This window comes from Diceros bicornis, chromosome 10, assembly GCF_020826845.1.
Source record: "Diceros bicornis minor isolate mBicDic1 chromosome 10, mDicBic1.mat.cur, whole genome shotgun sequence".
NCBI lineage: Eukaryota > Metazoa > Chordata > Mammalia > Perissodactyla > Rhinocerotidae > Diceros > Diceros bicornis.
Genome location: NC_080749.1, coordinates 58,574,263 through 58,600,761, shown reverse-complemented (window position 1 = coordinate 58,600,761; position 26,499 = coordinate 58,574,263). Strand labels below are relative to the sequence as shown.

General features: G+C 37.3%; 1 protein-coding gene across 4 annotated transcripts; it reads right to left on the bottom strand.

The window, feature by feature from the left end:
* Positions 1-3,858: 3,858 nt before the first annotated feature.
* RBM45 (RNA binding motif protein 45) lies at positions 3,859-18,794 on the bottom strand. Of its 4 annotated transcripts, none has more exons than XM_058549321.1 (10): positions 18,378-18,794; positions 14,349-14,471; positions 12,126-12,252; positions 9,837-9,968; positions 8,891-9,064; positions 8,560-8,689; positions 8,301-8,385; positions 7,932-8,095; positions 6,776-6,976; positions 3,859-4,116 (listed from the first exon to the last, which is right to left on the bottom strand). In XM_058549321.1, exons 1-9 carry the CDS (start codon positions 18,675-18,677, stop codon positions 6,784-6,786), a joined length of 1,428 nt encoding a protein of 475 aa, XP_058405304.1. In that variant the 5' UTR covers positions 18,678-18,794; the 3' UTR covers positions 3,859-4,116; positions 6,776-6,783. The 4 variants fall into 4 exon arrangements, with proteins under 4 accessions (XP_058405304.1, XP_058405305.1, XP_058405303.1 ...); XM_058549322.1 differs by lacking the exon at positions 3,859-4,116 and adding an exon at positions 4,282-4,327; XM_058549320.1 differs by lacking the exon at positions 3,859-4,116 and adding an exon at positions 4,282-4,313.
* Between the last annotated feature and the right edge of the window lie 7,705 nt (positions 18,795-26,499).

Below are 26,499 nucleotides of genomic sequence, written 5' to 3'. Positions count from 1 at the left end.
TCTCAAAGTATAGTGGGATCTGCATATTCTCCTGAGGACAAGTCTTTTCTATCTTAAATAAAGCCAAAGCATGGTCATCGTAAAGAATGAACTGCAACTTCACACTTTAACTAAATATTTCTATCTGATCCCCTAGCAATACCATACCTTCAGTTCCCAGGATCCATGTGTTCTTGAGTTACTGTTTCTAGAAAAGGAAATAATGCAATCCATTTATTAGAATTCAGATATTAAAATGGAATTTCTTATCCAATAAGGATGACCTTTATGTTTTCTTTCTTTACTGAAACCATATGTAAAAATAATTGCTATGATTTTTAACAGAGCTTACCATCCACGTAAGGAAGAAATAAAACTTGAATGCGGCTATACCTCTGGGTGAAAAGGCTACATAAATACTTCATTTGTTTTTGCCCTCATGGATTTTTAGTTTTATGCATTTATTAAGAAATTATTGAAAGTTAAACTGTACCTATAAATCAACAGATTTTTGGGTGCACCAAAAAAGCATTCATTTTATAAGAGGATTCACTTTAGGACTGCAAGAATACTCACATACATATATACGTATTTCTGTACCCTTTTGATTATTCTATTTCAGTTTTTTAGACACTAATGATAATTACATCACTTTCACACTCCTTTGTCATTTGAAAAGAATGACACTTACCTACATATTTCTTTAGAGCCAAAATCTTTGATAATTTATTAACATAATTCACTTCAAAATAAATGTAAATAAAAAAACAAAATTAGGTAGACGCTTTGAATGGCATAAAGCAAATAATTACCACCCTTTACAAACATCCCAAAATACTTCTAACATGAAAAAGCTGGCCTGACGTTTTGGTATTTATGAGACTGCTTGTGTTTTTCAATTTACTGCAATTCATATTTACTGATATTAAATTGAGGGGAAGCAGATACTTAATTCTAAAAAATGCCCAAGGTAAAGAGACTTGGAAACTTATCAATGTCTTACTTTTATAACAGTCCAACCTAAGGTCCAATATATGGCATCTCTTTAGGCCAGGATACTGCCAAGTCAATGTCATTGACAACTCTATCAGAATCACTTAGGCAGTTTGTTGAAAGACGCACCCAAACCTGCAGAATCAGTGTACCTGTATCTTAAACAAACATCTGAGGTGATTGTCACGGACACCAAAGTTTCAGAACCACTGCTTTACACAATACAGATTCCACCGTTTCAGGCTCAGAGCCATATACAAGGCTGGAACGCTGCACTTCACTGTCTGTGAGTGGCAAAGTTTATCACCACCTAGTGCTAAAATCTCTTATTTCTACTTTCCATTTGTTCATTAATATTGAGTAGGTTGTGAATTAAGAGAATAAAATTCAGAGAAGGCTAAAATTTTAGAGTAATAATTTCCTTGGTATTTTGCATTAACATTTTATCTAGGATGGGATAAAAAATTTTAAAAGTAAACTTGCAAATAAAACCACACCATACCATATGAATAAAAACAGTATATATTCTAGAAGAATCTTTCCCCAAATATATTCCTTGGACTACCAGTGCCCTGTTAGTAGTGTGCCTCTAAAAACACATGTCACAGTGCAAAGTATGGTCCTCTTTTGGAGATACAGGGATGATGTTTATTAGCATATTAAGGGCTCTGAGAAGTTGGTCAAAAAAACCTGTGGAACTAATAATAACTGAACATTTTCTAAATATATTTGACCATGAAAATTTCTTTCCTAAAGAATATCTACTGACTTTTCTCAGGACACTAGTATTTCAAGGAAGCTAATTTGGGACATGATGCTTTAGGAGCAGCAAATTTGATAGCTGCTTTCAGCACCTGTAATCTACCATAAAAGAACTGACAATGAATTTACAAGAAAGTTTTGATTAGGCTTTATTGTAAATTTTATTATTTGAACCACATATTTGAACGAGAAATTTATTGACCTGTACTGTTTAGCATTTTTTTAAAGAAATACATACCTAATAAAAACCCCATGTTAGCAATTTTAGTAACTGACATACGCACAGCATGTAATATCAATATGTCTTTATACCCAAAGTGCACTTGAGAAGTAAACATTTAGGTGAAGACATTAAACGCTAGATTATTAAATACTCTCTCTTAGGTTCTAGAATTTTCTCAATTTAAGAAAAATGTGACATTCTGGCTTTTAAAGTTTTAGGAATCAACTGCAAGAGACAGGAAGGTAGGCATAAGGCTAAATTATTGAGAGGATTAAGATTTAAGGCACACCAAAGCCAAAGTAACCACCGTTCACTGAGACATGCAACTGGGAGAGAAAACACAGCAGAAGGTTGCACTATAAAAGCAAAGAAGTGTTTCATAGGCAGACAGCTGTTAAAGAAGTCTTTTTAGAATTTATAGGACTCAAGGAAAGACGAGGCACTTCACTGAAACCACAACTGTTTGCTGGAACTGGCTACCTGACCTTGGATGCAGAATGGATAAATTGGGTTTATTTAATCTGAATAGAAAATTTGGAGGGCAGGAGGGTAGCATGATAGCTACCATGTGAAAGATTCAACTTCTATATGGCCCAGTGAATACTTAAGACAAATAGGAGAAAACTGTAGGGAATCAGATTTTATGTCCATTATGAGGATTAACCAAAGATGCAATGGACTCAGGAGGTAGGGAGCTCCCTACTTTTACATTATCTAAATTAACCGCCTGGCAGGAATATTTTGGGAGAAATTCAAGCATTACTTGAGTGGCAGAGCCAGATAACCTATAGGGCACAATTTAATTCCAATCTGTGAAAATGGAACTATGTGTGCAGTAAATGAGTCTGGGATGAATAAATCTATCTGTTGGTAATTAATCTTCAACTCTCCTCACTCAGGTTTTTCATTTCTAAAAACAGCATTCACTTTCTTTTTTAAATATGCCCTTTGGCTCACAGAAAGATACCTAGTTCAATTCTCATTCAGTAAGTCTTGCCTAGATGATAAGACTAGAAATTTTCTTATCTAAATTTACTAAAATTACTGATTCAAAAAAAGGATTTAATTTTTCAATGGAGAGATGTCCAAGTATGAAATACTCTATTATGCTCAGTGAATTTAATCTTTCACTATTTTTAATTTAACTCAGGATGTGAGAGGCATAATGAGGAGGTAATTAAGTGATGTTTTAACAACTACATTTATAATGTCTTTTTTTTAAGGTGCCAATTTCTTGACTTACATATACCTTTTTTGATACATATCATTCACCTCAAGAGCAGATAAAAATTTTTTCTTGGATTTTCAAAATACAAGCAGAGTAGGTTCCTAATTTTTAATCTTTTTTGCAATGACTATTCTTCCTATCATAGTCTGTTCTGAAAACTGCTTACGTCATACTTTTATTCTATTTATAAAGTGAAAATGTCCACCCTCCAAAGCCACTGACAATTATTCAAGCTTTATTATCAATAACATAAAAAATTTTTTTTCTTTATCATCACTGCTCTATAATCTCAAAAGATCCTTATGAAATTACCAACAAATTTTGGTATAACTATAAAAATACAGTATAAGAATATCTCTAATGATATGTCTTTTGGCTCTTGTCTTAGAGTAAGTTAAGTAGCCAATCTGCATGTGTAGATTGAGCAGCAATTACCATATTTTATTGAATCTAAGATGCAACTGATTAAAGAAGCACCTTTATTTTATGTTCCACTAAGAAAGAAAAAAAGGTTGTCAATTACACTATGGTACAAAATTGATATCAAAATGTTTCCAGTTTTAGAAGTGTAAAAATGTGCATCTCAAAATCAATGAAATATGTCATTTAGTCAAATTCTAAACACTGTCTATTAAATTTTTCCATTCTCATCTTTCACATAAATAAGGCATGATTTAGTTAAGCAAAGAAAACTTTATTTCCGCTGCACATAACAACATATTGCTCTAAGAAACAACTATCATATCAGTTTTAGCATTAATGTGTGGATTCAAAAATACATGTCAACAATTCCTGTTCCCCAGACAAAACAATTTTGTGCACAGACTATCAGGTATATGAAAAAAAAAAGCTGTCAACTGTCCACAGGGAGTGCGTCCAGTCACATTTTCAGTCAGTCAGCTGAGGATTATGTCATTACTTAGTCTTTGTTCTGTAGAAAGAACACAACACAAGTATGAAAATCATCACCTGAAAGGAAAGAGCTGTTGTATATAGTACTCCTAAAATGTTAGGAATTGTTCCTTTATTTCAATATAACCAATGTTATCTGCTTACTTAATCACAGATACCCCCAAATAAGCAAAACCAAACTTACTCAGAAGGATGAGGCAAGCAGGTACTGAATTTCTGGAGGGAAAATGCTGTGAATTAATACAAAATCAGGATGCTCTGAAATACTAACATTTCTATTTTCCTCAAATAGAAAGAGAAACATATTTGCACATCAGACCCACCTCAAATAGAATTCAACTACTTTCAAAGTTATAGTTTTAGACCAGTTTCTTCTATTTTCTAGGTAGGGCTCACTTAATCCTACACTTATTCTTCAGAGACAAAAGGAACTAGACTTCATGAGCAGTATTTGTATCCACTTGAAATTAAAGAAACAAATAAAAAAGTGCCCTCCCCCCCAAAATATTCAACTGCCGCAATCATGTAAAATTTGGGAAAGTTTTGAACCTTAAAATAGGATAATATATTTCTTTAATGTACTAACAAAGGAGGAGAATCTCATTATGGAGTCCACGGTAGATAGAAGAGCCACAGAAAAAAATAAAATAAAATAAAAAAGCCATGCTGCAACTAGAAGACATTCAAAACCAATACAGCTAATTATGTCCCACCATTTTTAACTAATCTGACTCTACTTTATCTTTGCTCTGAATATGTGTAACAATTCAATAAAGGGAAAAAGAATAGATTTATACTTTATGACGTCACGCTGAAGAATATGCACTTCTTCTAAGGGAGGGAATTGCACGAATGTACATCCCTTGTATGGGGGGAAAACGTGGTATTACAAAGCCTCATTCTCACAGCACCAGCTGGCCACAAGGTAGTGTTATATCACCAAACTTCTAGCTTCTGATCATTTGGATGAGATGACATCTCCAAGATTTCACTGAAGTCACCAACGCAAGAGTTTTAGCTTACACTTACAAAGCATTTTTAAATTTTATATTATAAGAAACTTCGCTGACTCATGTTCTCTCAACAACCCTATGAAAAAATTTGGCCTCAGAAAGGTGAAGAGATCTGTCCAATCATAGTCAGTTAAGTGTCAGAGCTGGAATTTCAACCCAGATCTTCTGATTTTAAGTCTAATATTCTCTATACCATATAAATAATCATTAGGAAAGGCTCAATCACAGGAGTAATTTATGTATTTTTCCTACACTAAGAAGTTAGTATTATTGTCCTTTTTTAAGAATAAAGACTCTTTGACTAAAAGTAAGAATTGTTACCTGTATGTTGAAATATTCACAGACATGAATAAACACATTTTTGCAGGCTATTTTAGAAGATAGCTTGTCTAAACAGAATTCAGTTCTTAACATTTTATTTGTAAACACTAAAAAACTTCTTTATTATAAGAAAGACTTGCTAATTCTTTTCACCAGCAAATTTAGTATTTCTACATTGTATGGAGTAATGTGAGTAGATTTTGTAATTAAATCAAACATTTGAAAACATTTCTAAATTAGGATTATTCATAATGGGCCCAATGGGCACTTCCTATTGCTAACTGCCTTCTAGAAAGGAGGAACCAATCACTTGACTTGCTCTGTTAGAGGAAGGGTCATGAGCAGTAAGGCTTGAGACAATTCATTCTGATACTGCTAGTTCTCATAATTGGTCAGAAAGAAAACCTAAAGTGAAAAGAAAATTGCTTTCAAGCAGTAACTTCAAACTGAATCTAAAAAGTGCTTGCCAACTGCTATCATTTGACCACCAGTGGATTTGGGAAGCTGGTGTGTATGGGAACCGAGAAACTCGGAATTCATTTCCAGAATAAAAAAGTGAAAGAGCTGAACAATTATGACTTTAAAGAATGTTTCCCCAAACCATGGAGATATGAATTGACTGCCATAGACAAGGAAATTTACGTTTAATTTCTAAAAACTAAAAGAAAAAGGAATTCATATGGCTATATGTATCATTATTTATAATAGACAAGAGTCTTTGGTAAACTGTCAGGGTTTTTTTTTAATACATAGATGCCCCTGAGAATATTTTCTGAATGTGTAGTTTGAATGCACAAACTTACAAATATAAGTCCAGAAAAACACTAACATTTAGGTTCAGGAAGTCCAAAAAGATGTATTATTTGATATTGCTTTTTAGGCATTTCATTAGTGAGATGTCAAAACATTCTTTATAAAGACTGCTATAAATTACCTCAATTCATAACTCAAGACATTAATTCTTCAAGTTAAAAATCTTTAGAAGTATTTTAATTTTAAAGTTTATGTAAGCACATAGTAGAAAGTCCAATTCTTAATATCTAAGATATTCACAAACAAAAAATTACTATTTAATTTTCTAAATTGAAATCCGATTTTATTTTATAGAAGGGCAAAAACATTCTCCCAGTAAACATCAAAAACATTTTTTTAAATTTACAAAGTTCAAGTTTAAAAAAGACACTGTAAAATTAACCCCTGAGCTGTGGTTTTTATCAGCAAAGTTTTAAGCCACAGAGCTGTTAACTGACAACTTCTAAATCCCTAAAAAGAAACTCTATACATATTCCTCTTGCTATACTATTTAGCCAGTGTGTTTTAAAAGTCAGATTAAAAAGGGCTTACCTCAAGAATCAGTAAGTTCTTTGTCGTTTGTTAGATTCTTCTCTTGGGGAATCCGCCAGCATAACTTTAAGTCTGACTCCATTCAGGATCTTTCCATGTAAAGCGGTAATGGCATCATTAGCGCTTATTCTATCTGCATACTTGGCATACCCCACATTTTTTCCTGACACAAGGTAAACCTCGATCAGGTTACCGAAACGACTGAAACAAAGTAAAAAAGTCAACTGAAATTGATAAACACAGTTGCTCAGGTCTAAAAGTTGGGGTCCATTCCTTTTTCACTCCTCTCCTCACATCCAATTTCCAGTTCATCTCAGTCTTCCCTCTTAAACATCTCCTCTATTAGTCAATTTCTCTTCATCCTCACTCAGGTCTCTCCTCACTCAGACCATCATTCTCTCTTCCTTAGAGTCCTCTACTACCTTCTTCACTAGTTTCCCTGCGCCACTGGGCTTGTCCCTGTCCAATCTATTCTCTACCCTGTCTTCTGAGTGATCTTTCTAAAATACAAATATGATCACTTCCTTCCTAAAAATCCCTTTGGCAGCTCTTCGTGCCTCCAGGGTAAGGACAAACTCCTTAATGCAGGGCCTGCGGGCCTTTCTCGACAGGGTCCTTATCCTCTCCAGCTTCATCTTCCTTCAAGGTTTCTCAAATTCCATATTCTCATCACCTCCTTTCACATTCTCTCTGGCAGGAATAACCACCTACACTCCCAGCTTTCTTCCCCGGCTAAATTACTTTTATCCTTCAGGTCTCCACTATACTTTGCTATTTTCAAGTAAAAAAGTCTTTTATTATTCTAGATTCTAGAGGACAGGTCTATACAGATGTCTCTTCTATCAAGAAACAAATGATTTGTCCATTCTATGCATGCAACTTTTCAAAACAATACTGCAGGATTTATGCCTTTAGAACAAAATAACAGGAAATTCTGGGTAGAGATTTAAGATGTGTAAATAATAAAGAAGAGAAGGAAATCATAATATATTTTAAAAGGTGATATAAATAAGGACTTAATTAAACCACAGTACCAATCATCTCTGATAGCAGATAGGTATTGGATATAGGAAGTTTCACGATTGTGAGAATGCTTAAATAACTGGTTTAAATAAATTATATTATAAAACGTAACTTTGTGGAATAGAAGTCTTACCAGAATATATCCTCTAATACATCTAAAGGTAAAGGATGAGGATTAAACACGATAAAAAGTCTTTCTTTCACAGGAGTTTCAGGAGGGGCTTTTTTTTTGCATGATGGAAGTACAACATCTGTCTGGATTTGAGGCATCTGTGATCCAGAACTTCCTCCAAATTGCTGTTGAAGAGTTAGGTACAAAATGAGAAAAAGAAAAACTGCACTTTAGGCATTTTTAAGGCAAGAGCTAAAGAGATGTGTATCATGGCACCTATGTGGTCTTTACTATAGCTCTGAAAATTTGCTTACATAGGAAATAAACAAAGGCCACATTTATTTTATATGCTACTGATGTATTGTGAAGGTTAAATTCTTACCTACTTACCAGAAATTGCTGCTGACTTGGGTTATTCCACACCATTGATGCAAGCTGTGCAGCTACCATCTGCGTTGCCATTTTTCTAAGGAGACTGGAGATAAGAACTGATAATTTACATAAAACTAGAACTATTCAGTCTCTTAACAAGCAACTTGTTTCGTGTGACTTCCTCACTTGAGAGGTCAATTGTTTTCGATTTTCATTCTTTAAGTCACATCATGTACACCCAAAGCTCGGCTTTAGACACTCCTGGAATTGTACTTACTCTGTTGCGTTACTCCCATCATCAATGAAGGAAACACCTATCCGATTCCCGGGGGGGTACTGAAATCCATGTAACTTGTATTTTGCATAAATAGCTGATGCTACATTAAAATACTGAACCACTCCATGACCTAAAACAAAGCAGAGAATATATAGGAATTAAAAAGAAAGCAGATTGAATACCGAAAGCCTGTGTTGCCACAAAAACGAAACAAAATAGAAAAGGAAACAAAACTATCACACAAACAGTATCTGACACAAAAAGTGCCACTGGAGAATAGCCATTTTAACAAAATACAGCATACTTAAAAATAATATAGACATTATTTTACCATAATTAGAATAAGGATCTCGTTGAACTTCACAATATTCCAATCCTGGTACTATATCAAAAATGCTGAAAAGCTGCTCTTCAGTGAAAGGAACTCTTGATACAACTGACAGGCGTTTGGAGATAGCTTCCTGGCCTCTGTTGTCATTCTTGTCAAAACTTGAAAATTCAGATTGTTGTTCTCCAACAATATAAAAAAAAAGTAAACATTTAAATTTCTATATGTTCAAGAATTCATTTAACAATTTTAGGTACTAGAGAATAAAATGAACTGCCACTAAGTCCACTGCATTGAACAAAGGGACTGTACTTTGTAGGATGCTCTCAGTGATCAGCATTATCAGAGGGACCAATGACGAGAAAACAGACAATTCTCCCTGCTCCCCTGCCTCCAACACAGAAATATAAGAAGAAATGTGTAGTCTGACTTCACAGGAATATGTTTAGTATGCAAAACTGCAAAATATGGCAAGTGTTTCACCTAAAAGAAAGTTTACGCCAAATAACATTCACGGGCCATCCTTTCATCACTCATTTTCCCCTTTTTCTAGCATCTACTTTTGTCACTCCTCTCCTTTCTCTAGCCCTAATTTTAAAGCAATAGTAGTTTAGGGATAAAATTTTAGGACTCATACTGAGGGGACATCTCTACATGTCTTTCGTACTTTTTGGTCAGCAGCATAGAGGCAGAAGCTCACCCAACAAAGTGGCAGAGACACAGTCTAACATCTAGATAATGCATAACTAACCACAGAAAACTATAATTGGAAATAAGTTAAACAAAATAACTGTTAAATATTAAGGACATGAGGAGTCATGACCAACTTCTTAAAACTCCAACTACATTAAGACTTATTCACTAAATGAGATTTACAGATTGTTGATTAAAGAATATTTAAAAAAAAAATCAGATTGCATACAGTACTTTTACTATTAAGTAAAGGTAGCCCACTTACCAAATGGAAACATATTTACTCTAGGTTCATGTCCCAAAGTCTCCTGCCTCATGTTACTATAATAATCTTGTTCTGAGGATTCAGATGCTTTATTTTTAGGTTCAGCCAAGATTGCCCTAAAACCTGAAAAAAGAGAATCCATGAATTTCAAGCTTCATAGCAAATTTAACAGACCTTCAAGTATACTTGATTGCTAGTGCTTGACTTAGTGTTATAAATATAATTGTATAAAACAAAATCTACACAATGGCCATCTCCACCAAAACTGCTTCACTGGTTTTTGGAAGATGGCAAAGAGTAAATGAGAAACAGCAAGAATCCCAAATTATGGGTCGATGTGACATGAAAGATTAGCAATTCTATGCTATCCTTTCCAGTCTCCCCTACCACAGGTGACATCATCACTTGCTCTCCCAGGCTCCTCAACATCAAAATCCTATGCGCTTCTCCACATTCAACCTGCCATCAAGATTCTCCCTTTGAAATACACTTAGAAGATGTTACCTTTCACTAGAACTTCCCTGTCTTTGTTTTTAAATTAGATCCTCTTCAATTAATTACCACAACCCTTCAACTGGTCTCTTTGCCTCTGAATCAAGGGTTTTAATTAGGGGCCCAAGGATGAGCTTCAAAAGGTGGGAAGGTTCCACAAACCCTCTAAAACTTTAAAGAAAATGCTTATGCATACGTGCATATGGGCCTATTTCAACGGAGAGGCTTCATAGCTTTCATCATATTATCTAGTGGCTCCAAAAGCATAAAACTAGCTACTTTGAATTCTTTCTCTGCAAATGCATCCATGATACTGTGGTTAGATCAATTGTCCTAAAAGAGTTTTTATTTCTTTCTCCTTTTAAAACAATTTACAAGGGATTCCTAACACAGACTAAGCTTGAACTCTTCATAACCTCCCACATACAGTTCCAACGTACCTAGTCAACTTTGTCTTGTAATTTCTCAACAGGAATATCATGCTTCACTCAAACTGCTGCCTTCACCGTATTAAGCAAAGACATGTTTATTCATAGCTCTGTGCCTTAGCTAACACTGCTCTTACCTTCTGTCCTGCTTACTCTATACCACATACAAATCCCACCTCCAGATGCATTCCCATGCTCATCAGGAGCACTTGTGTTTCACCATTGATAGACCGTACCACACACTTCTGAACATCTTCTCATTTGGCAAATTTTTATTGAGTCTACTATAAATGGCAGTACCTTTGATAGAGATCTCAATAAATTTTTATTGAGGGCCTATTACTATACTAGGTACTTGGGTGACAAAAACCGACAAATAAGACATACTCCTTGCTTTCAAAGAGCCTTTAAAAAAATTCCTCTATTATTCTTTAACTATTTTTTACCTTTAATTATTTTTTACCTATTAGATCTTGGCTACCCAATATGAGTTCCTTAAATGCTAGGGCTGCTATATATTCCATTTATATCCCTCTACTTAACATACTGATGAGTATACCATAGGTACTCAATTAATCCTGGCTGACTGAGAAAGTCAGAAGGATCTGAGAGGAAATTCTGGTGTATAACTTAGAGTTATCTAAGAATTCTCCTGATTAATAATAATTATTTCTAATATATAGATTTTTATAATATCCTGAAACCCACTAACTTAATTATTCCACATCTCATTTCTAACAGTCAATATAACTAGAAATATGACAACAAAGAATATTTTCCCTGGCTTCTTTAAAATTCTTATTCTTCATTATGGATACCAGCAACAGCAGAAGATCTAATTAATGTTATTCTAGCTGAAATTAACCCAATGTATATTTACTTACTTATATTAGCAAACTTTATAAATCCCATCCTTAACCTATGTTTATTAATATACTTAATTTTACTTAGGATTTAGGTTAAATATGAACAAATACTAGAGAAAACTTGAGTTTTTTTAATACAAAGAATATTAAAAAAAAAACTGCAAGGGTAGGTCAACTTTTTAATACTTAAAATTCTAAATTACTTAAAAAAACCACAAAATCTATAGAAATAATAACCAAAATATGGCCACAGCATTCTCACTTACTAAGTGAATGCAGTTGCTCATACTGCTCTTCAAGACAGTGCCTCAATGAAAGCTTAATCAGAGCCCCCAAATAATTTTCATCCTAGGACTATATATATTTAAACTCCCACTGCTAAGATTAAATTAGCAGGTATGGTTTTTAGCAAAAACCAATACTAGATTCAGTTAATTAGAATAATTAGAATTTTTTAAAAAGTCTTTAACAATGTTAAATGAACACATCCTTACTTCGATCACAATTTTCTATTGCTTGGGCAGCTTGTGATGGTTTTAAGTATCGAACATAGCCCAAACCTTTACTTTCTCCGGTAACTTTATTCTTAATAATGCTGCAATACTCGATATCTCCATACACCTATGAGAGTTAAAAGAAATGATCTTAGAGGAGTCAAAATTAATAATTGAACAGATTATTTCAGAACTAACAAGGTTTATTTGTGCTTCTTACTTGCAAAAAAGAAATCAGAATTAGAATTTACAGCCATTTTTAATAACGGAATCAAAATGTCACAAACTGATGAGGCACTAGAAAAATAACTATAATAATGATATAATCAAATAACATAACCAAAATAATGATAATTTTTATTTACTGAGATTTGCTTTACACATATTATCTTATTGTTACAATAATCCTTCAAGTATATATATATTATACTGCTTATTTCACAGACAAAGAAGCTGGGCCTTAGAGAAATCAAATAACGTGCCTAAGTCATGGAGGGAGAGGAAGAATTTGTACATGGTCTGGAAAGCTCCAAATTCTTGCTCAGTAGTGGTTAACAGCAGAGGCTCTGGAACTGAACACTCTAGATTCAAATCTTGGCTCAGCCACTTATTAACTGGGCATTAGTTATTCTCTGTGCCTGTCTCTTTATCTGTTAAATGGGGCTATTAGCTGTACCGACCTCATAGGGTTGTTTTAAGGCTTAAATGAACTAATACACCTAAAATGCTTACAAAGGGTCTGAGACATACTAAACACTCAGTAAACGTTAGCTATAATTATTTGTCTGCCTCTAAAAGGAGGAGAAATGATTCTTTTGAAGGAGAACCTCTCAAAGTTATCTCTAAAACACACTGGTTCACTCAGAAAGTTTAATACTCTGTAAGAAATATGTGGTAAACATTTACTTTTAATGTTGAAAGAAATCTAGCACAAATTTTTAGTATTTATTTTATAAATTCCTCATGTAACCAATTAGCAACTTAATTACTATGCATTTAGATAAAAATGCCATATTTGTTCACTCAGAAAAGATAAAAATTTATAAATATATAAGATAAAAACTTTTTCTTACTATTGGAGAAAGTACAGAATATGTATTTTTGGTATTATCTTTCAGGTATTTTATTCAACTCTCAATTGGGGTAGGACAGAGGGAGCTTGAGAATTACTTTTTGTTACTTGTTTGTTTTCTTTCCGTTCACTGCCCACCTGATTCACGGCATTGGGAAGATTAGTACAAAAAGGATAAAAAATTATAACTCAAACCAATTTAAAAATTGCTTTTCAGGGCCAGCCCTGTGGCACAGCGGTTAAATATGCACACTCCGCCGCTGGTGGCCTGGGTTCGGATCCCGGGCGCGCACCGATGCACCGCTTGTCAGGCCATGCTGTGGTGGCGTCCCATATAAAGTGGAGGAAGATGGGCACAGATGTTAGCCCAGGGCCAGTCTTCCTCAGCAAACAGAGGAGGATTGGCATAGATGTTAGCTCAGGGCTGACCTTCCTCACACACAAAAAAATGCTTTTCAATAATTTTTGTGAAAGTATATCACTGCATATAAAAGTCAATGGCTAAAAAGAGATTTAAAATTGTCTCCAAATTTCATTGACTATAATCTTGTTACAGTTCAGAGCTGCAGTTAGTATTTTTCTTTAAATATAACTCCCTCAGAAGCCTAATTTTGGGACAGAAACTCTATGAAGGACAAGCCTTTCTGTGAATAAGTATATCAACATGCCACAGGCTTGTAATAAATACTGGATAATACAGTTCACACACTCACGCCTGCCTGATTCATCTCTACATGAGGGGCAATAGAAAGGAGTAGTAAAAAGGTGCTTTGAAATTTTAAAGACCGAAGGCAGGCTCCGGATTCAGACAGCCCAGGGTTTAAATACTGGCTCCACCACCCATGAGGTTATGTGACCTTACTTAAAACTCTGAGCTTTATAGTTCATTTTTCTGAATCTGTATTTTCATTGTACGGGGGAAAAAACACCACCATTAATATTTTCCAGTTTTTATACATTCTTTAAAAAGTTAATTTATTCTAGGTTTAATATTTAAAAACTAGATTGAAAAAGATGACAAAAATAGTTATTTAATTCTCTACCACCAATCTAATGATCTAACTCAAAGAACACTTAAGATTTACTAACCCTACAATTGACTTAGGATTATAAATTGTCACAGATGCTAGCTGATTGGAAAATCTACGTACCTTAAATTTTTCCCGTAGATCTTCTTCCGTGTAGGACTTTGGTATCATAACAAATATTCTTGTAAGTTCTTCATCTTCAACATCTCGGTGACTTCCAGATGATCTGGACTGAGCAATGAAAACCTAAGAAACAAACAAAACCCAAAAAATAATGTGAAAAAATCAGTCAATTCTTTCCCTATTTTTTAAGTATACTTCATTATTAGTATGAGATTCATGTTAGGTTAAATGCAATGTAATAGGGTTGTATCAAAAAACATTTTTTAAAGCAATCTTTATTGCAGTGACTTTCTATATGAGTTTTCTATATGAGAAACAACAATTTCTGCATTGTTGTTTTTCCAAACGTATTTTTACTTTTGTTTTTGTCCATGAAGAGCAACAGTCAGTGCACCGAAAAAGAATGTGTACTCTGCAGTTATCGGGTACAGTGTTCAACAAACGTCAATTATATAGTTGATACTGTTATTAAAACATTACATATCTTTATTGATTTTTGTCTACTTCTTCTATCAGATACTAGGAGAGGAGTGTAAAAATCTGATTTTGAATTTATCTTTCTCCTTTTAGTTCCATCAATAATGCTTCATGTATCTTGAAGCTCTATTATTGGCTGTATAAACACTGTTACCTACTCTCTGATTTTTTGTTCTTATGAAATTACCCTATCTCTGTTAATACTCCTCGTGTTGAAGATCATTTTGTCTGACACACCAGATTTTTCTATCTTTTTACTTTCAACCACTTTGTATCTTTATACGTAAAGCATGTCTCTTGTAAAGTGTTTAGTTTGGTCGTCTTTTTTTTTTTTTAAATCCTGACAATCTCTTTTAATTGGAGTGTTTAGTACATTTATGTTTAAAGTAATTATTGATACAGTTAGGTTTAAGTCTAGATGGTCACATTTTTAATTGTTTTCTTTCTAATATTAATCTTTTAAAAAAGGTAACATAATATCCTGGGTGATCTCAACGACCATTCAAATGACTTACGTGAGCAAGAAAATGCACAGGACGACTTTAGGCTCTTTTTCTACTATTAGTAATTTTTATTGAAACATCATCTGTGACATTAGATTATTGGAATTTAATTTGCTTTGTAGTATTGCTTTTACTTAATTTGTAAAATTGTTTTGGTTTTATATTATTCCAGAAGAATGTTAAAATCTCTAACTAGGATTGTGGATTTGTTTATAGAACTACAAGCATAAGAGTTTTAATGGCTAGTTTGATTTTTTTTTTATAACTTGAAGAATTATAATAAAATTAACATAAATCATCACACAGGGCCCTTGAGGGTTTTCTTCTTCTTTAAACAGGGGCTGTATACCATTCAAGTATGAGAATACTTGGATCTACGGAATTCCAGAGTAGGAGGCAGCAACCAAAAGGACACAGAACTTATACCGCCATGGGATTTTAGAAATACTGAAAAAAAACGTTGTTATGTTTGCTTGGAAAACAGCTGGCATAGACATGTAGGACCTTGCTTACAAGATACAGCTGGAGACATAGCCCTAGAGAGAATCTACTTCTAGTTATTCCTTCAATAAACCCACACTCTCTGCCAAGCACTGTATGAGGTATTAGTAATAGAGTACTGAGTAACACAGAAATGGTCCACTAAAAAGTTAGTCTAGTGGATGTATTAGTAATGAACGGTCAATAGGGAAATACAAATAGACAGCCTTTAAACATATGGGGGAACACACTACGGCACAAAAAAGTGTCTCAAGTAAGATGATTGCAGGTGCCATCAGATCACAAATCTCTAAATTTTAGAAGACTGGAGCGTTTCAAATTTCTGATAAAGGAGACAGTATCTAAGTAGAAAACATGTATAACAACTAACCACCTAATGGATGATTTCTCCTGGATTTTATGTTCACAGACTATGGGCTCTAAATAAGAGGCATTCTTGCAAAACTAAAAACCACGATTTTTCTCTTCCGTTTTCTAGGTTTACCCCTTTCCTCCAGATAATGTAGCTGGTCACAGAATGACTCTTGAAAAATCTTTTCTGGCTGTAGGCCTGGTCCTATAATTTTCTTATTTGTCTTATAGATCTCCTTTGGAACTTTGCAAAAACAAAGCATGTGAGAAAAACTGAAACTGAATTAATTTAACTGGAAATACTGAAAAAGACTACATTCCAGTGAAAGACAGCCCAAGCAGGAGCTGATGAAAAATGAACTTAGACTGTCTAACCAGGCACTGTAGTACAACAACTCTCTGGCTGAAACTGAGTGGAGAAAAACGTGAAAAACAGAATTTAAACTTTAATTATCTTTGGGAATAGCTTAACTTCTATGTGGCTAAAAGGGAGAGTACATTTCAATGTTGGGACTTTACTTCTCTTGTAGGAATGTAATCAAGGAAAAGGGAGTCTGTAAGTTTCAAATTTGGGGCATATCTTTGGATTGCCCACAAGATTTCTACGGTTATATTATACTCAAAGTATAAAAACTGTCTCTGCTAAGATCATAATTGGAAAGAGATGATAATTATCAATCTAGTGCAAGAGTCAGCAAACTATAGTTTCCTGTTTTTCTACAGCCTATGATCTAAGAATTATTTTTACATTTTTAAAGGGCTGTTAAAAACAATAAAAAAATATGTGACAGACTGTATGTGGCTCAAAAAACCTAAAATATTTACTCTCTGGCCCTTTACAGAGAAGCATGCCAACCCCCGATCTAGTATACGCTGTGGCCTTACAATTTATTACATTGATGATCTGTTCTGACCCATTTCAGAGGGTTGGGGAGGTGAGAGGACAGGGAATGTCTACTGTATACTGTGTTGTTGGTATATTCCCAGGCTCCTTCTCTTTGGGGGGATGGTATAAGGAAGACCTCCAGAGACTGAAATATCTGAGTCTTGCATTTATATAAGTCCATATTAACAGTCTTCTCGGTTTTCTGTAGTAAATGGGAAAAAAATGAAAAAAAGTTGAGGGAAAAGAGAATTTTATGGAAAGCTCCAACAGAATTTCATCTACAGTAACTATTTCTACAGGACAGGTAAAGGGTACAGTTTAAGCAACTGCCAGATTCTCAGGATTGGGTTCTGAACTGAGTTCACAGCAAGTAAGAAGTGACATCTTGGCTACTACTGACAAACAATAAGGATATATCGATAGCTTACCTTGTGGCAGGCAGTGTGCTAAAAGCACAGATTAAATCATTTAACCCTCAAAATCACCCTTCCTGCCACGTGTCAGTTATCTTAATTTTACATACAAGTGAAGGAAACTAAATAAAAATTCCGCCAGGGTGAACTAAGAGTATACAAAGAAGCATTTAATAATAATATAACTACATTACCATCACTTGGCTCTTCCTAAGGCAGTTGACTTTGGTCTGCTTTCAAAGAAAAGTGGCAGTAACAAAACATACTATTAATACCTTCACCAAGAGGCCTTATTGTAAAATGATTTTAAAAATCACACAAGTGTAATAAATATGCAATAGTAGTAGTTTTAATCACCCGCACTTAGATATTATATACATGCATACTTTTGTCTGGGACTAGGAAAATGCCCAACATCAGAGGGCCACAGTTGAACACTTTCATCAAGTTGTTAAAGCCCCACACCCGCCTGAGGAAAGCAGTCATCTGTTTTTACACACGGTAACCCGGGGGTCTGAGAGAGGAGGGTCAGAGAGGTCCTCAGAGTAGGCCAGGGCCAGAGTTGGGCCGTGGAATCCAGCGGTCCGGATTCATGGCAGCGGGAGGAGGGGGAGGCCCAGCCACTGCAGCTCTGCCGCCCGAGTCGCCGCGGCTGCCCGGTGCCACCCGGGTCCCGCATCCCTCAAGCCTCGCACCCCGGCGCAGCCTTGCGGGCGGGGGTCCTGAGGAACGCTCTCTCCACGCCATCCTGCCCTCCTCCCGCCCCCGGACTGCCAGGTGCTGCCTAGTCCGCTCCCCTACTCCACCCTGACACAGCTTCGGGCGAAGGCGGGCCCGAGAGACCCAGCCCCCCGCCCCCGGCACCACCCCCGCGGGCACCCCGACCGGGCGCCCGCACCTTGATGGGTTTGGTGTCGTTGGGGCTGAGGCACTGGCCGTGCATCTCCTCCATGGCCCTGCAGGCCTGCGAGCTGCGAGCGAACTTGACAAAGGCGATGCCCTTGGACTCCTTCGTGTGCTTGTCCCGCACCACCCAGATGTCCTGGATCTCCCCGAAGGGCGAGAAGCGCTCCCTCAGCACCGATTCCGGCGTGTACTTGCTGATCACCAGGAAGATGCGGCTGTTGGGCGGCTCGTCCAGGCTGTCCACGCCCGGGCGGAAGCCTCCGCCGCTCGCGCAGCTGCCTGCTTCGTCCATGGCGCTCCACCCCGGCGCGGGAGCCGGGCCCGGGACCCCTTCGGTCCTCCTCGCTTCCGCCGTGCCGGCCACCGCAGCTCTCGCAGCCCCAGCCGTTGCGGGTCCGGCGCTCCGCGTCCGGAAGGCGGAAGAGCCTGGCGCCCGGCGCTGTCCAGCCGCGCAGACTGCCGGCTGCCGGGGAGCGGCCTGCAGCGCCCCCCAGCGGCCCGGGGGAGTCTGACCCTGTTCCGGCCTCCAATCCTGCGGAGCCGAGGCCCAGACATCGGTGTGCAGTCCTCCCCGCCTCGGCCAGAACAGCCCCGTCTGGTGCACAGACTTTCCCAACGCGGGCCTTACTCCGCCCCCAGAGCCCAAGGATTCTTCCCCCAAACCTGCCATTTTAGTCATATGCTCAAGAGAAGACCACCGTAGGACCATCGAGTTAAAACTATGCAGTCTTAGAGCTGAAAGGAATCTTTGAGATAATCCAATTCCGGCCTCATCAGGTAGAGATAGGGAAATTGAGGCCCATGGAATAGCGAAAGTAATAGAGAAACAACAGAGCCCAAACCAGAACCAACTCCGAATGCTGATTTACTCTACTCCCGAAAGCACCCCTGGGGATTTGAGGGCAGAAAGGGTGGACTGCTCAGCTGTGGAGCTAGGAGAAATTGTAAGGTGCAAGCAAAGCGGGAAATGCGTACTGACTTCCAAGGCTGCTTCTTCATGAGCCTTAGAGGAGAGGTCAGCAGAAAACTAGCAGAAATCCAGAAACAAGGCCTGGATTTAACAGTGGCATTGGAATGAAGTGAAAGGAATAAACCAGAAAGTGGTCCAGGAGCAGAGGTCCTTAAATGTTCAAGTCCAGGCTGCTAAGACCTGTGTTGCTAGGAAATCAAACAGATAAATATGATTTATTGTGTGCCAACTATGTGCCAGGTTCTGTGCAAGGAGCTAGACATACAGTGGGGAACAGGAAGGACGTGATCCCTGCCCTCAGAGAGCTTTTATCCTATTGTGGGACTCTTACATGTAAATATATAATGCAAAGTAATGTCAGATTGTGTTAAAAGGTTTTGCCACTGAATTGTGTGAGCTTGGATAAGTTACTTCATTTGTCCAACTTCAGTTTCCTCAACTGTAAAGTAGAAATAATGTTACCTACTAAATGGTGTACTTGTCAAGCTTTACTAATTAATTGGTCCATTCATTTAAGCAACAAATGTTTTTGACTGTTGACTATGTGTTGGGCACTGTACTATATTCAAGTGATATAGTATTAAACAAAATGGTCACTCTCCTTCCCTTATGAAGTTAATAGTTTGGGCTTGTCCAGTTAGGATTATGTGAGATAATATATATGGAGCTAACAGCTTAGAGATCAAATGAGATAATATGTGTGCAATGGCACAATAGGGATTAATTTTCTTGCTCTCTTTGACCATGGTGTCCACTCCCTGACTATTGATGTTGTGTAGACGTGTGATGGCAACTAAGAGTCAGGGATTCTGGGTTCCTATCCTGGCTTTAGCACAAGATTGTGACAATTTCTCCTTGCATTATATTCCACATCTGTAAAATAAGGGCTCTGTTTACCATGGAATTTAGCAAGTCAATGAAGAATTTTGTCTTAACTTTCCACTTCTCTTTATCTTATTCAGACCAATCAAGGTGAATGAAAACAATGTGGTAATGTAACAGTTTTATTGATTTGACCAAGTGCAAAGATTCTAGCAATACTGTTTGCACACTAGTGCCATCTAGTGGAAAATGTGTAATTTTCTTAAACTGCACTGACTGGGCAATTTCTATTCTTTGTAAAACAACATTACTGAATTGGTATCCTGAAGATTTTAGGCTGATATTCAGAGCAGTTACTTTTCTTTTCCTTAGAGAAGGGGTAAAAGATGCATAAAACAAAACCAAGAACATAAATATTGGGAAATGCTAGGAAAGCAAAATTTCTTTACCACTCAATCATGTGAAATACAGCATACTCGAGGAAAATAAGAAATTTACTTATAAATTACTAAAATACAGTAAATACATTTTTCTTCATATGACTTATCTATTTACTTTAAACAGCTTTATTAAGATATAATTCATATATCATCCAATTTATCCATTTAAAGTGTTTAATTAAATGATTTTTAGTATGTTCACAGAGTTGTGTAACCATTGCTACAATCAATTTTAGAACATTTTCATCACTCAGTAATGACAGATTTGTCATGTTTCAAGTCATATAATATCATATTTGAACATGAATCACATGTAACTAAAACAGCTGCAAATTCTGAGGTTTGAGAGAATGATTATTAATTGGTCTTATATTAGAGAAAAGAGGTTCAGGGCATTAGCAGATTAAATTTTTTCAAGGCTTTAATACATGTAGGCTATAATGCACAATTATTAGAATGATAAACACATTTATTTCACATGAAATTCAGATTTGCCTTGAAATTTTTTCTCCCAAAATACTTATGAATTTCTTTTTAAAAAATAAGAAATGATATTGTGACTTAGTTTTGACATACAAGGAGAAGATAGTAAATTCTTGTCGTTTTCCAAAATGTCTGGAATTATGATGTAGTTACAATGAGCCTCACTGGTTGTCGATATTAATCTTCATCCATTATATTTAATTAAGTAAAAACATTTTGCCTTATTTGCAAATTTTTAATAGATTTTACCACTGATATTTATTGGTTATCAATTAGTAACTTTCACATTGTTCTGTATGAATATGATCCAGAATCTTCATTTTTCCCATCTGTAAGGCTACTGGCTACTGATAATGTATGCTAGCACCTAGCTTGGCCTGTGGTAGCCATTCAAGAAATGATAGTCTCCTTTTTCTTGAGTTTGCATATCTTTGTTTGAGTTTGAGAATAATATTTAATTCCTGATTTCTTTTCCCCGGTAGACCTGGTCATTTTGATTCAATTTGATGACATATATCTTTTAAATATGTAGATCACAGGACAAAACTCATAGGTATCACTTAGAATAGTTTCATTCAACCATCGGGTAAGTGTGGTTATTTAAATTAAAATAAAATTAATGAAAATTAACTATAAATAAAGTAATTGAAAATTCAGTTAGTCACATTAGCGACATTTCAAATGCTCAAAAGCTATTTGCAGCTAGTAGACAGCCCTCATGAAGAACATTTCCAACGTGGCAGAAAGGTCTGTTGGACAGCACTTTAGAGAACAAGAATATCGGGTAAACCTCCCACTTACCTAATTCACAGAATTTTCACTATCACTTTCCCAAGTACCTTGATTGTTGAGCAATTTAAAAAATTATCTTTATATTCCTATTTCTCTGTCACAGCCTTATCACTCATGTCTCACTGAGTAATTATGTGACCAAAGGTAAGCTCCTTTCCCTTCCCATGTTTTCCTAAACACAGGTTCAACTTTCTCATCTGTCTGCCTTGAGTACCCTCGTCTTCGTGTGGCTTTCTCAGTTCTCCCCTCCATATCTCCCTCCCTTGCCCTTTCAGAACTCCTTCTCTCTCTGTTTCTAGTCATACGCCATTCCGCTCTTTTGGCAGTTAGCAAGAAGCTTGCAACCTTGCTGTCAGTTCTTGTATTATTGTATTTTTATGTAGCTCATTTATAGTGATTTAATGTATTTAAATCTTGCTCCAGCTGCATTGTAACTCATAGAAAATTGAGGCTGCAGTTCAGTGTTTATATTTCCAAGTTGCTTGGCACAGTGCCTGGCTGATAGTAAGGTCTTGTTTTCTTCTTTTGTTGACGTGACTTGATTCTTGTGATCAAATGCTAATGGACCATTCATAAAACGTTGAGTTCCTACTTCAAGCAAGAACTGGTACACGCTGTAAACATACATAGATAATTTAACTCTTTGGTAAGGTAGAAGTTAAACAAATGGAACAAAGCCGGACTTCGGACTGCTTCGCTTGAAATACAATTCACTTTGTCACATTTAGACTCAGCCAGCGACAGCACAGCAAGCGCAAGGCTTTAAGCCCCTGCGAGAGTTGCTATCCCGCGGGATCTGGGGGCCAATCAGCAGCGTGGACGGAGCCCCGCCTGTAGTTGGCTGACGTCCACCGGAAGCACATGCCTGGTGGCCCTGCAGTGCGAGTGTTTGAGGCGCTGCTGCGGGTCAGCCAACCTGGAACTTGGGACGCAGGCTTTGCCCCGGCAGCGGCCCGGGTGACTGCCAAGGGTTCCAGGGGAGGTGGAGGGTGGAGCCGCTGGCCCAGTGGTAGGTGTGGGACCGGCTGGGAAGGAGTGGGCCAGGCGCTGGTTATGAGCCGATGCATTTTGGGCCTGGGTCCACCCAGAGAGGAGCATCCAACCGTCCTGCTCGTCAGAGGCTTGCCCTAGCCCCAGCCTGCTGGGACCCAGGTGTCCTTAAATGCAGAAGACTTTTCTAGCGAGGGGCCTCCCCAGCCTTTCTGAATTCTGGGTGGGACTGATTTTGAGTAGAATCTTCCACCCACAGTTGGCAGAAGTCAGCCTCGAAATGCAGGTGGTGGCATGGAGGGGCCCAGATTGGGAGTTTGGAAAGGTGGATTCTCGTTCCTTGTCGGAGATTCATTCACAGCTGATTAGACGTGGGAAAGGCCGTAGACACCTGTATGTGTTGGCGGGTGGTTCATAGACGTGAAGTGATTTATCCAGGATCCCATCTTTGTGATGCATCTCACTTCAGTACTTTTTCCACTGCAACATGCAGAATCCCACTTAAAATCCCACTTACTCCTCTTTAAGCACTGTCACTCAGTTAAGCATGTGCAATGTGTCAGACCTAGTGTTCAACACAGGGTTGCCTGGATCACTCTTAAAAGGGAATTGTTAAAATTAAACTGCTGGGATTATACATTTAATATTGCGCTTCCTCTCACCTTTCACCATTTCTCTCCATTTCTCACCAGCTTGTGACTTTACACAAGCTGCTTAACCTCTGTGTGCCTCATTTACCTCATCTGTAAAGATAGAGATATTCATGGTATCTATCTCACTAGGCTGGTGTAGGATTAAATGCGTTAGTAATATATAAAGATCTTAGACTGTGCCTAACACATATTAACCATGTATAAGTGTTTGCTACTCTCACCCTGTCTATTTAGCATTAGAATTACTTCATTCTCAGATGAGTGATCATTCTCATACCGGATGTCAAATCTTTGCCTATTTTTAGTGAGATATTTCTTCTTAATTGCTAAGTACCAGTAGAGTGCCAAATGATTATAGAACAAAATGAATTCTCTTGATATCCTTTCTGGTTTTCCTGCCTTCTCCCTTGCTGCCACTGTTGAATCTGTTGGTTTGAACGCACTTTGAACAGGGTCATAGGTACTTGCACAGCAGTGATTAAAGATGGCAGCAGTGATTTTTTTTTTTTTTTTTTTGCTGAGGAAGATTGGTGGGGAGCTAAGATCTGTTGCCAATCTTCCTCTTTTTGCTTGAGGAAGATTTGCCCTGAGCTAACATCTGTACCAGTCTTCCTCTGTTTTGTATGTGGGCCGCTGCCACAGCATGTGGTGCAGGTCCACACCCAGGAACTGAACCCCCGGCCGCCAAAGTGGAGTATGCTGAACGTAACCACTAGGCCAGGGGCTGGCCCCAGCAACAGTGAATGTTTTAAATTCTGATAAATACTGGTGGTTTGAACAATGATAATGGAAATTTTCTCCTAAGTGACTCGCCTGTAAAATCTGTACAAGTAAAGAGAGTTTTAGTTTTTTCTTTTTTTTTTTTTTTTGTGAGGAAGATCAGCCCTGAGCTAACATCCATACCAATCCTCCTCTTTTTGCAGAGGAAGACTGGCCCTGAGCTAACATCTATTGCCAATCCTCCTCCTTTTTTTCCCTTTTTCTCCCCAAAGCCCCAGTAGATAGTTGTATGTCATAGTTGCACATCCTTCTAGTTGCTGTATGTGGGACGTGGCCTCAGCATGGCCGGAGAAGTGGTGCACTGGTGCGCGCCCGGGATCCGAACCCCGGGCCGCCAGCAGCAGAGAGCACACACTTAACCACTAAGCCACAGGGCCAGCCTCTAGTTTTTTCTTTTTTTAAAAAAAGTCTAGTTTCCTGAATTACCAGTAACATTTAATTGGTATAAAAATCAGTCCAATTTTTCTGCTTTATGTAAAAATTAGAACTAAAGATTCTTTAGTTAGTACTGAGGTGACGTTTTGTTTTTATATGATACAAACTGTATAGTTATAGTGAATGTATTTTGCTAAAAGGCTGTAATTGTTTTTTTTTGTGAGGAAAATCAGCCCTGAGCTAACATCTGCCAATCCTCCTCTTTTTGCTGAGGAAGACTGGCCCTGGGCTAACATCCGTGCCCATCTTCCTCCACTTTATATGGGACGCCACCACAGCATGGCTTGCCAAGCAGTGTGTCAGTGCGCGCCCGGGATCGGGCTGGTGAACCCCGGGCCGCCGCAGCGGAGCGCGCGCACTTAACCGCTTGAGCCACCAGGCCAGCCCTGTAAATTTGTTTTTGTGACTAATGTTTTTCTCTCTGTGGCTCCTGTACAAAGGCTCAAGGAATTGTATATCTATATAGAGAATTGGTAGAATTTATACAGAGGTAGAAATTGAATGCACTGTTTGGAGTGAAGTTTGGAATTTTAAAGTCAGCGTCTCTTGGATAAAGTGAATTTTCTTACTCCACTTTTTATCGGACCTAAAACATTGATTAACAGCTTAGTTGTTTTGGATACTGCCCAAAGAAAACTTCTGTCTTACCTTTAGGTGCATTATTGACACTGCTTTGGGTTTCCACATAGATTTGAAGAAATTAGGAAGATACTAATTTCGCAGGTTACCGTATATGAAGTACTGGCCTCTCTGAGTGATAGCTGACTTTAGTTAAACAATACTGTGCTTTTCAGTATTGTCAGAATAACACCCACATTTTTTATTTCTCACTAGAGTTATAAAGGTAAAAATCTGCTTAGAACTATAGTGTCAAAGAATTAGGTATTTTCATTATTTCTATAATAGTAACTCTTAGGTTGAAATCTATCCCCACCGCCACCTCCCCAGGACCCATTCTTTTTTTTTTTTTTTGAAATTATTATTATTATTATTATTTTTAATTTATTGATGTTTTAATGGTTTCTAACATTGTGAAATTTTGGGTTGTACAATTTTGTTTGTCCATCACCATATATATGACTCCCTTCACCCCTTGTGCCCACCCCCCACCCCCACTGCCCCTGGTAACCACAGTCCAGTTTTCTCTGTCCATGTGTTGGTTTATATTCCACATATGAGTGAGATCATACAGTGTTTGTCTTTCTCTTTCTGGCTTATTTCACTTAACATAATACGCTCCAGGCCCATCCATGTTGTTGCAAATGGGACGATTTTGTCTTTTTTTATGGCAGAGTAGTATTCCATCCTATATATATACCACATTTTCTTGATCCAATCGTCAGTCGAGGGACACTTAGGTTGCTTCCACTTCTTGGCTATGGTGTATAATGCTGCAATGAACATAGGGGTGCATAAGCCTCTTTGGATTGTTGATTTCAGGTTCATTGGATAGATTCCCAGTAGTGGGATGGCTGGATCATAGGGCATCTCTATTTTTAATTCTTTGAGGAATCTCCATACCGTTTTCCATAGAGGCTGCACCAATTTGCATTCCCACCAGCTGTGTATGAGGGTTCCTGTTTCTCCACATCCTCTCCAACATTTGTTGTTTTTTGTCTTGGTGATTATAGCCATTCTAACGGGCATGAAGTGGTATCTTAGTGTTGTTTTGATTTGCATTTCCCTGATGATTAGTGATGTTGAGCATCTTTTCATGTGCCTATTGCCCAGCACCCATTCTTCAAAGAA

Bases quoted from the DNA above. Each gene is read 5' to 3' on its own strand.
- RBM45 (XM_058549321.1), bottom strand. From the start codon at position 18,677: ATGGACGAAGCAGGCAGCTGCGCGAGCGGCGGAGGCTTCCGCCCGGGC. The intron at 12,253-14,348 runs GTACGTAGATTT...TAACTCTCATAG, and splicing joins ATCTACGGGAAAAATTTAAG to GTGTATGGAGATATCGAGTA. The intron at 8,096-8,300 runs GTAAGTAGGTAA...ACTCTTCAACAG, and splicing joins CAAGTCAGCAGCAATTTCTG to CAATTTGGAGGAAGTTCTGG.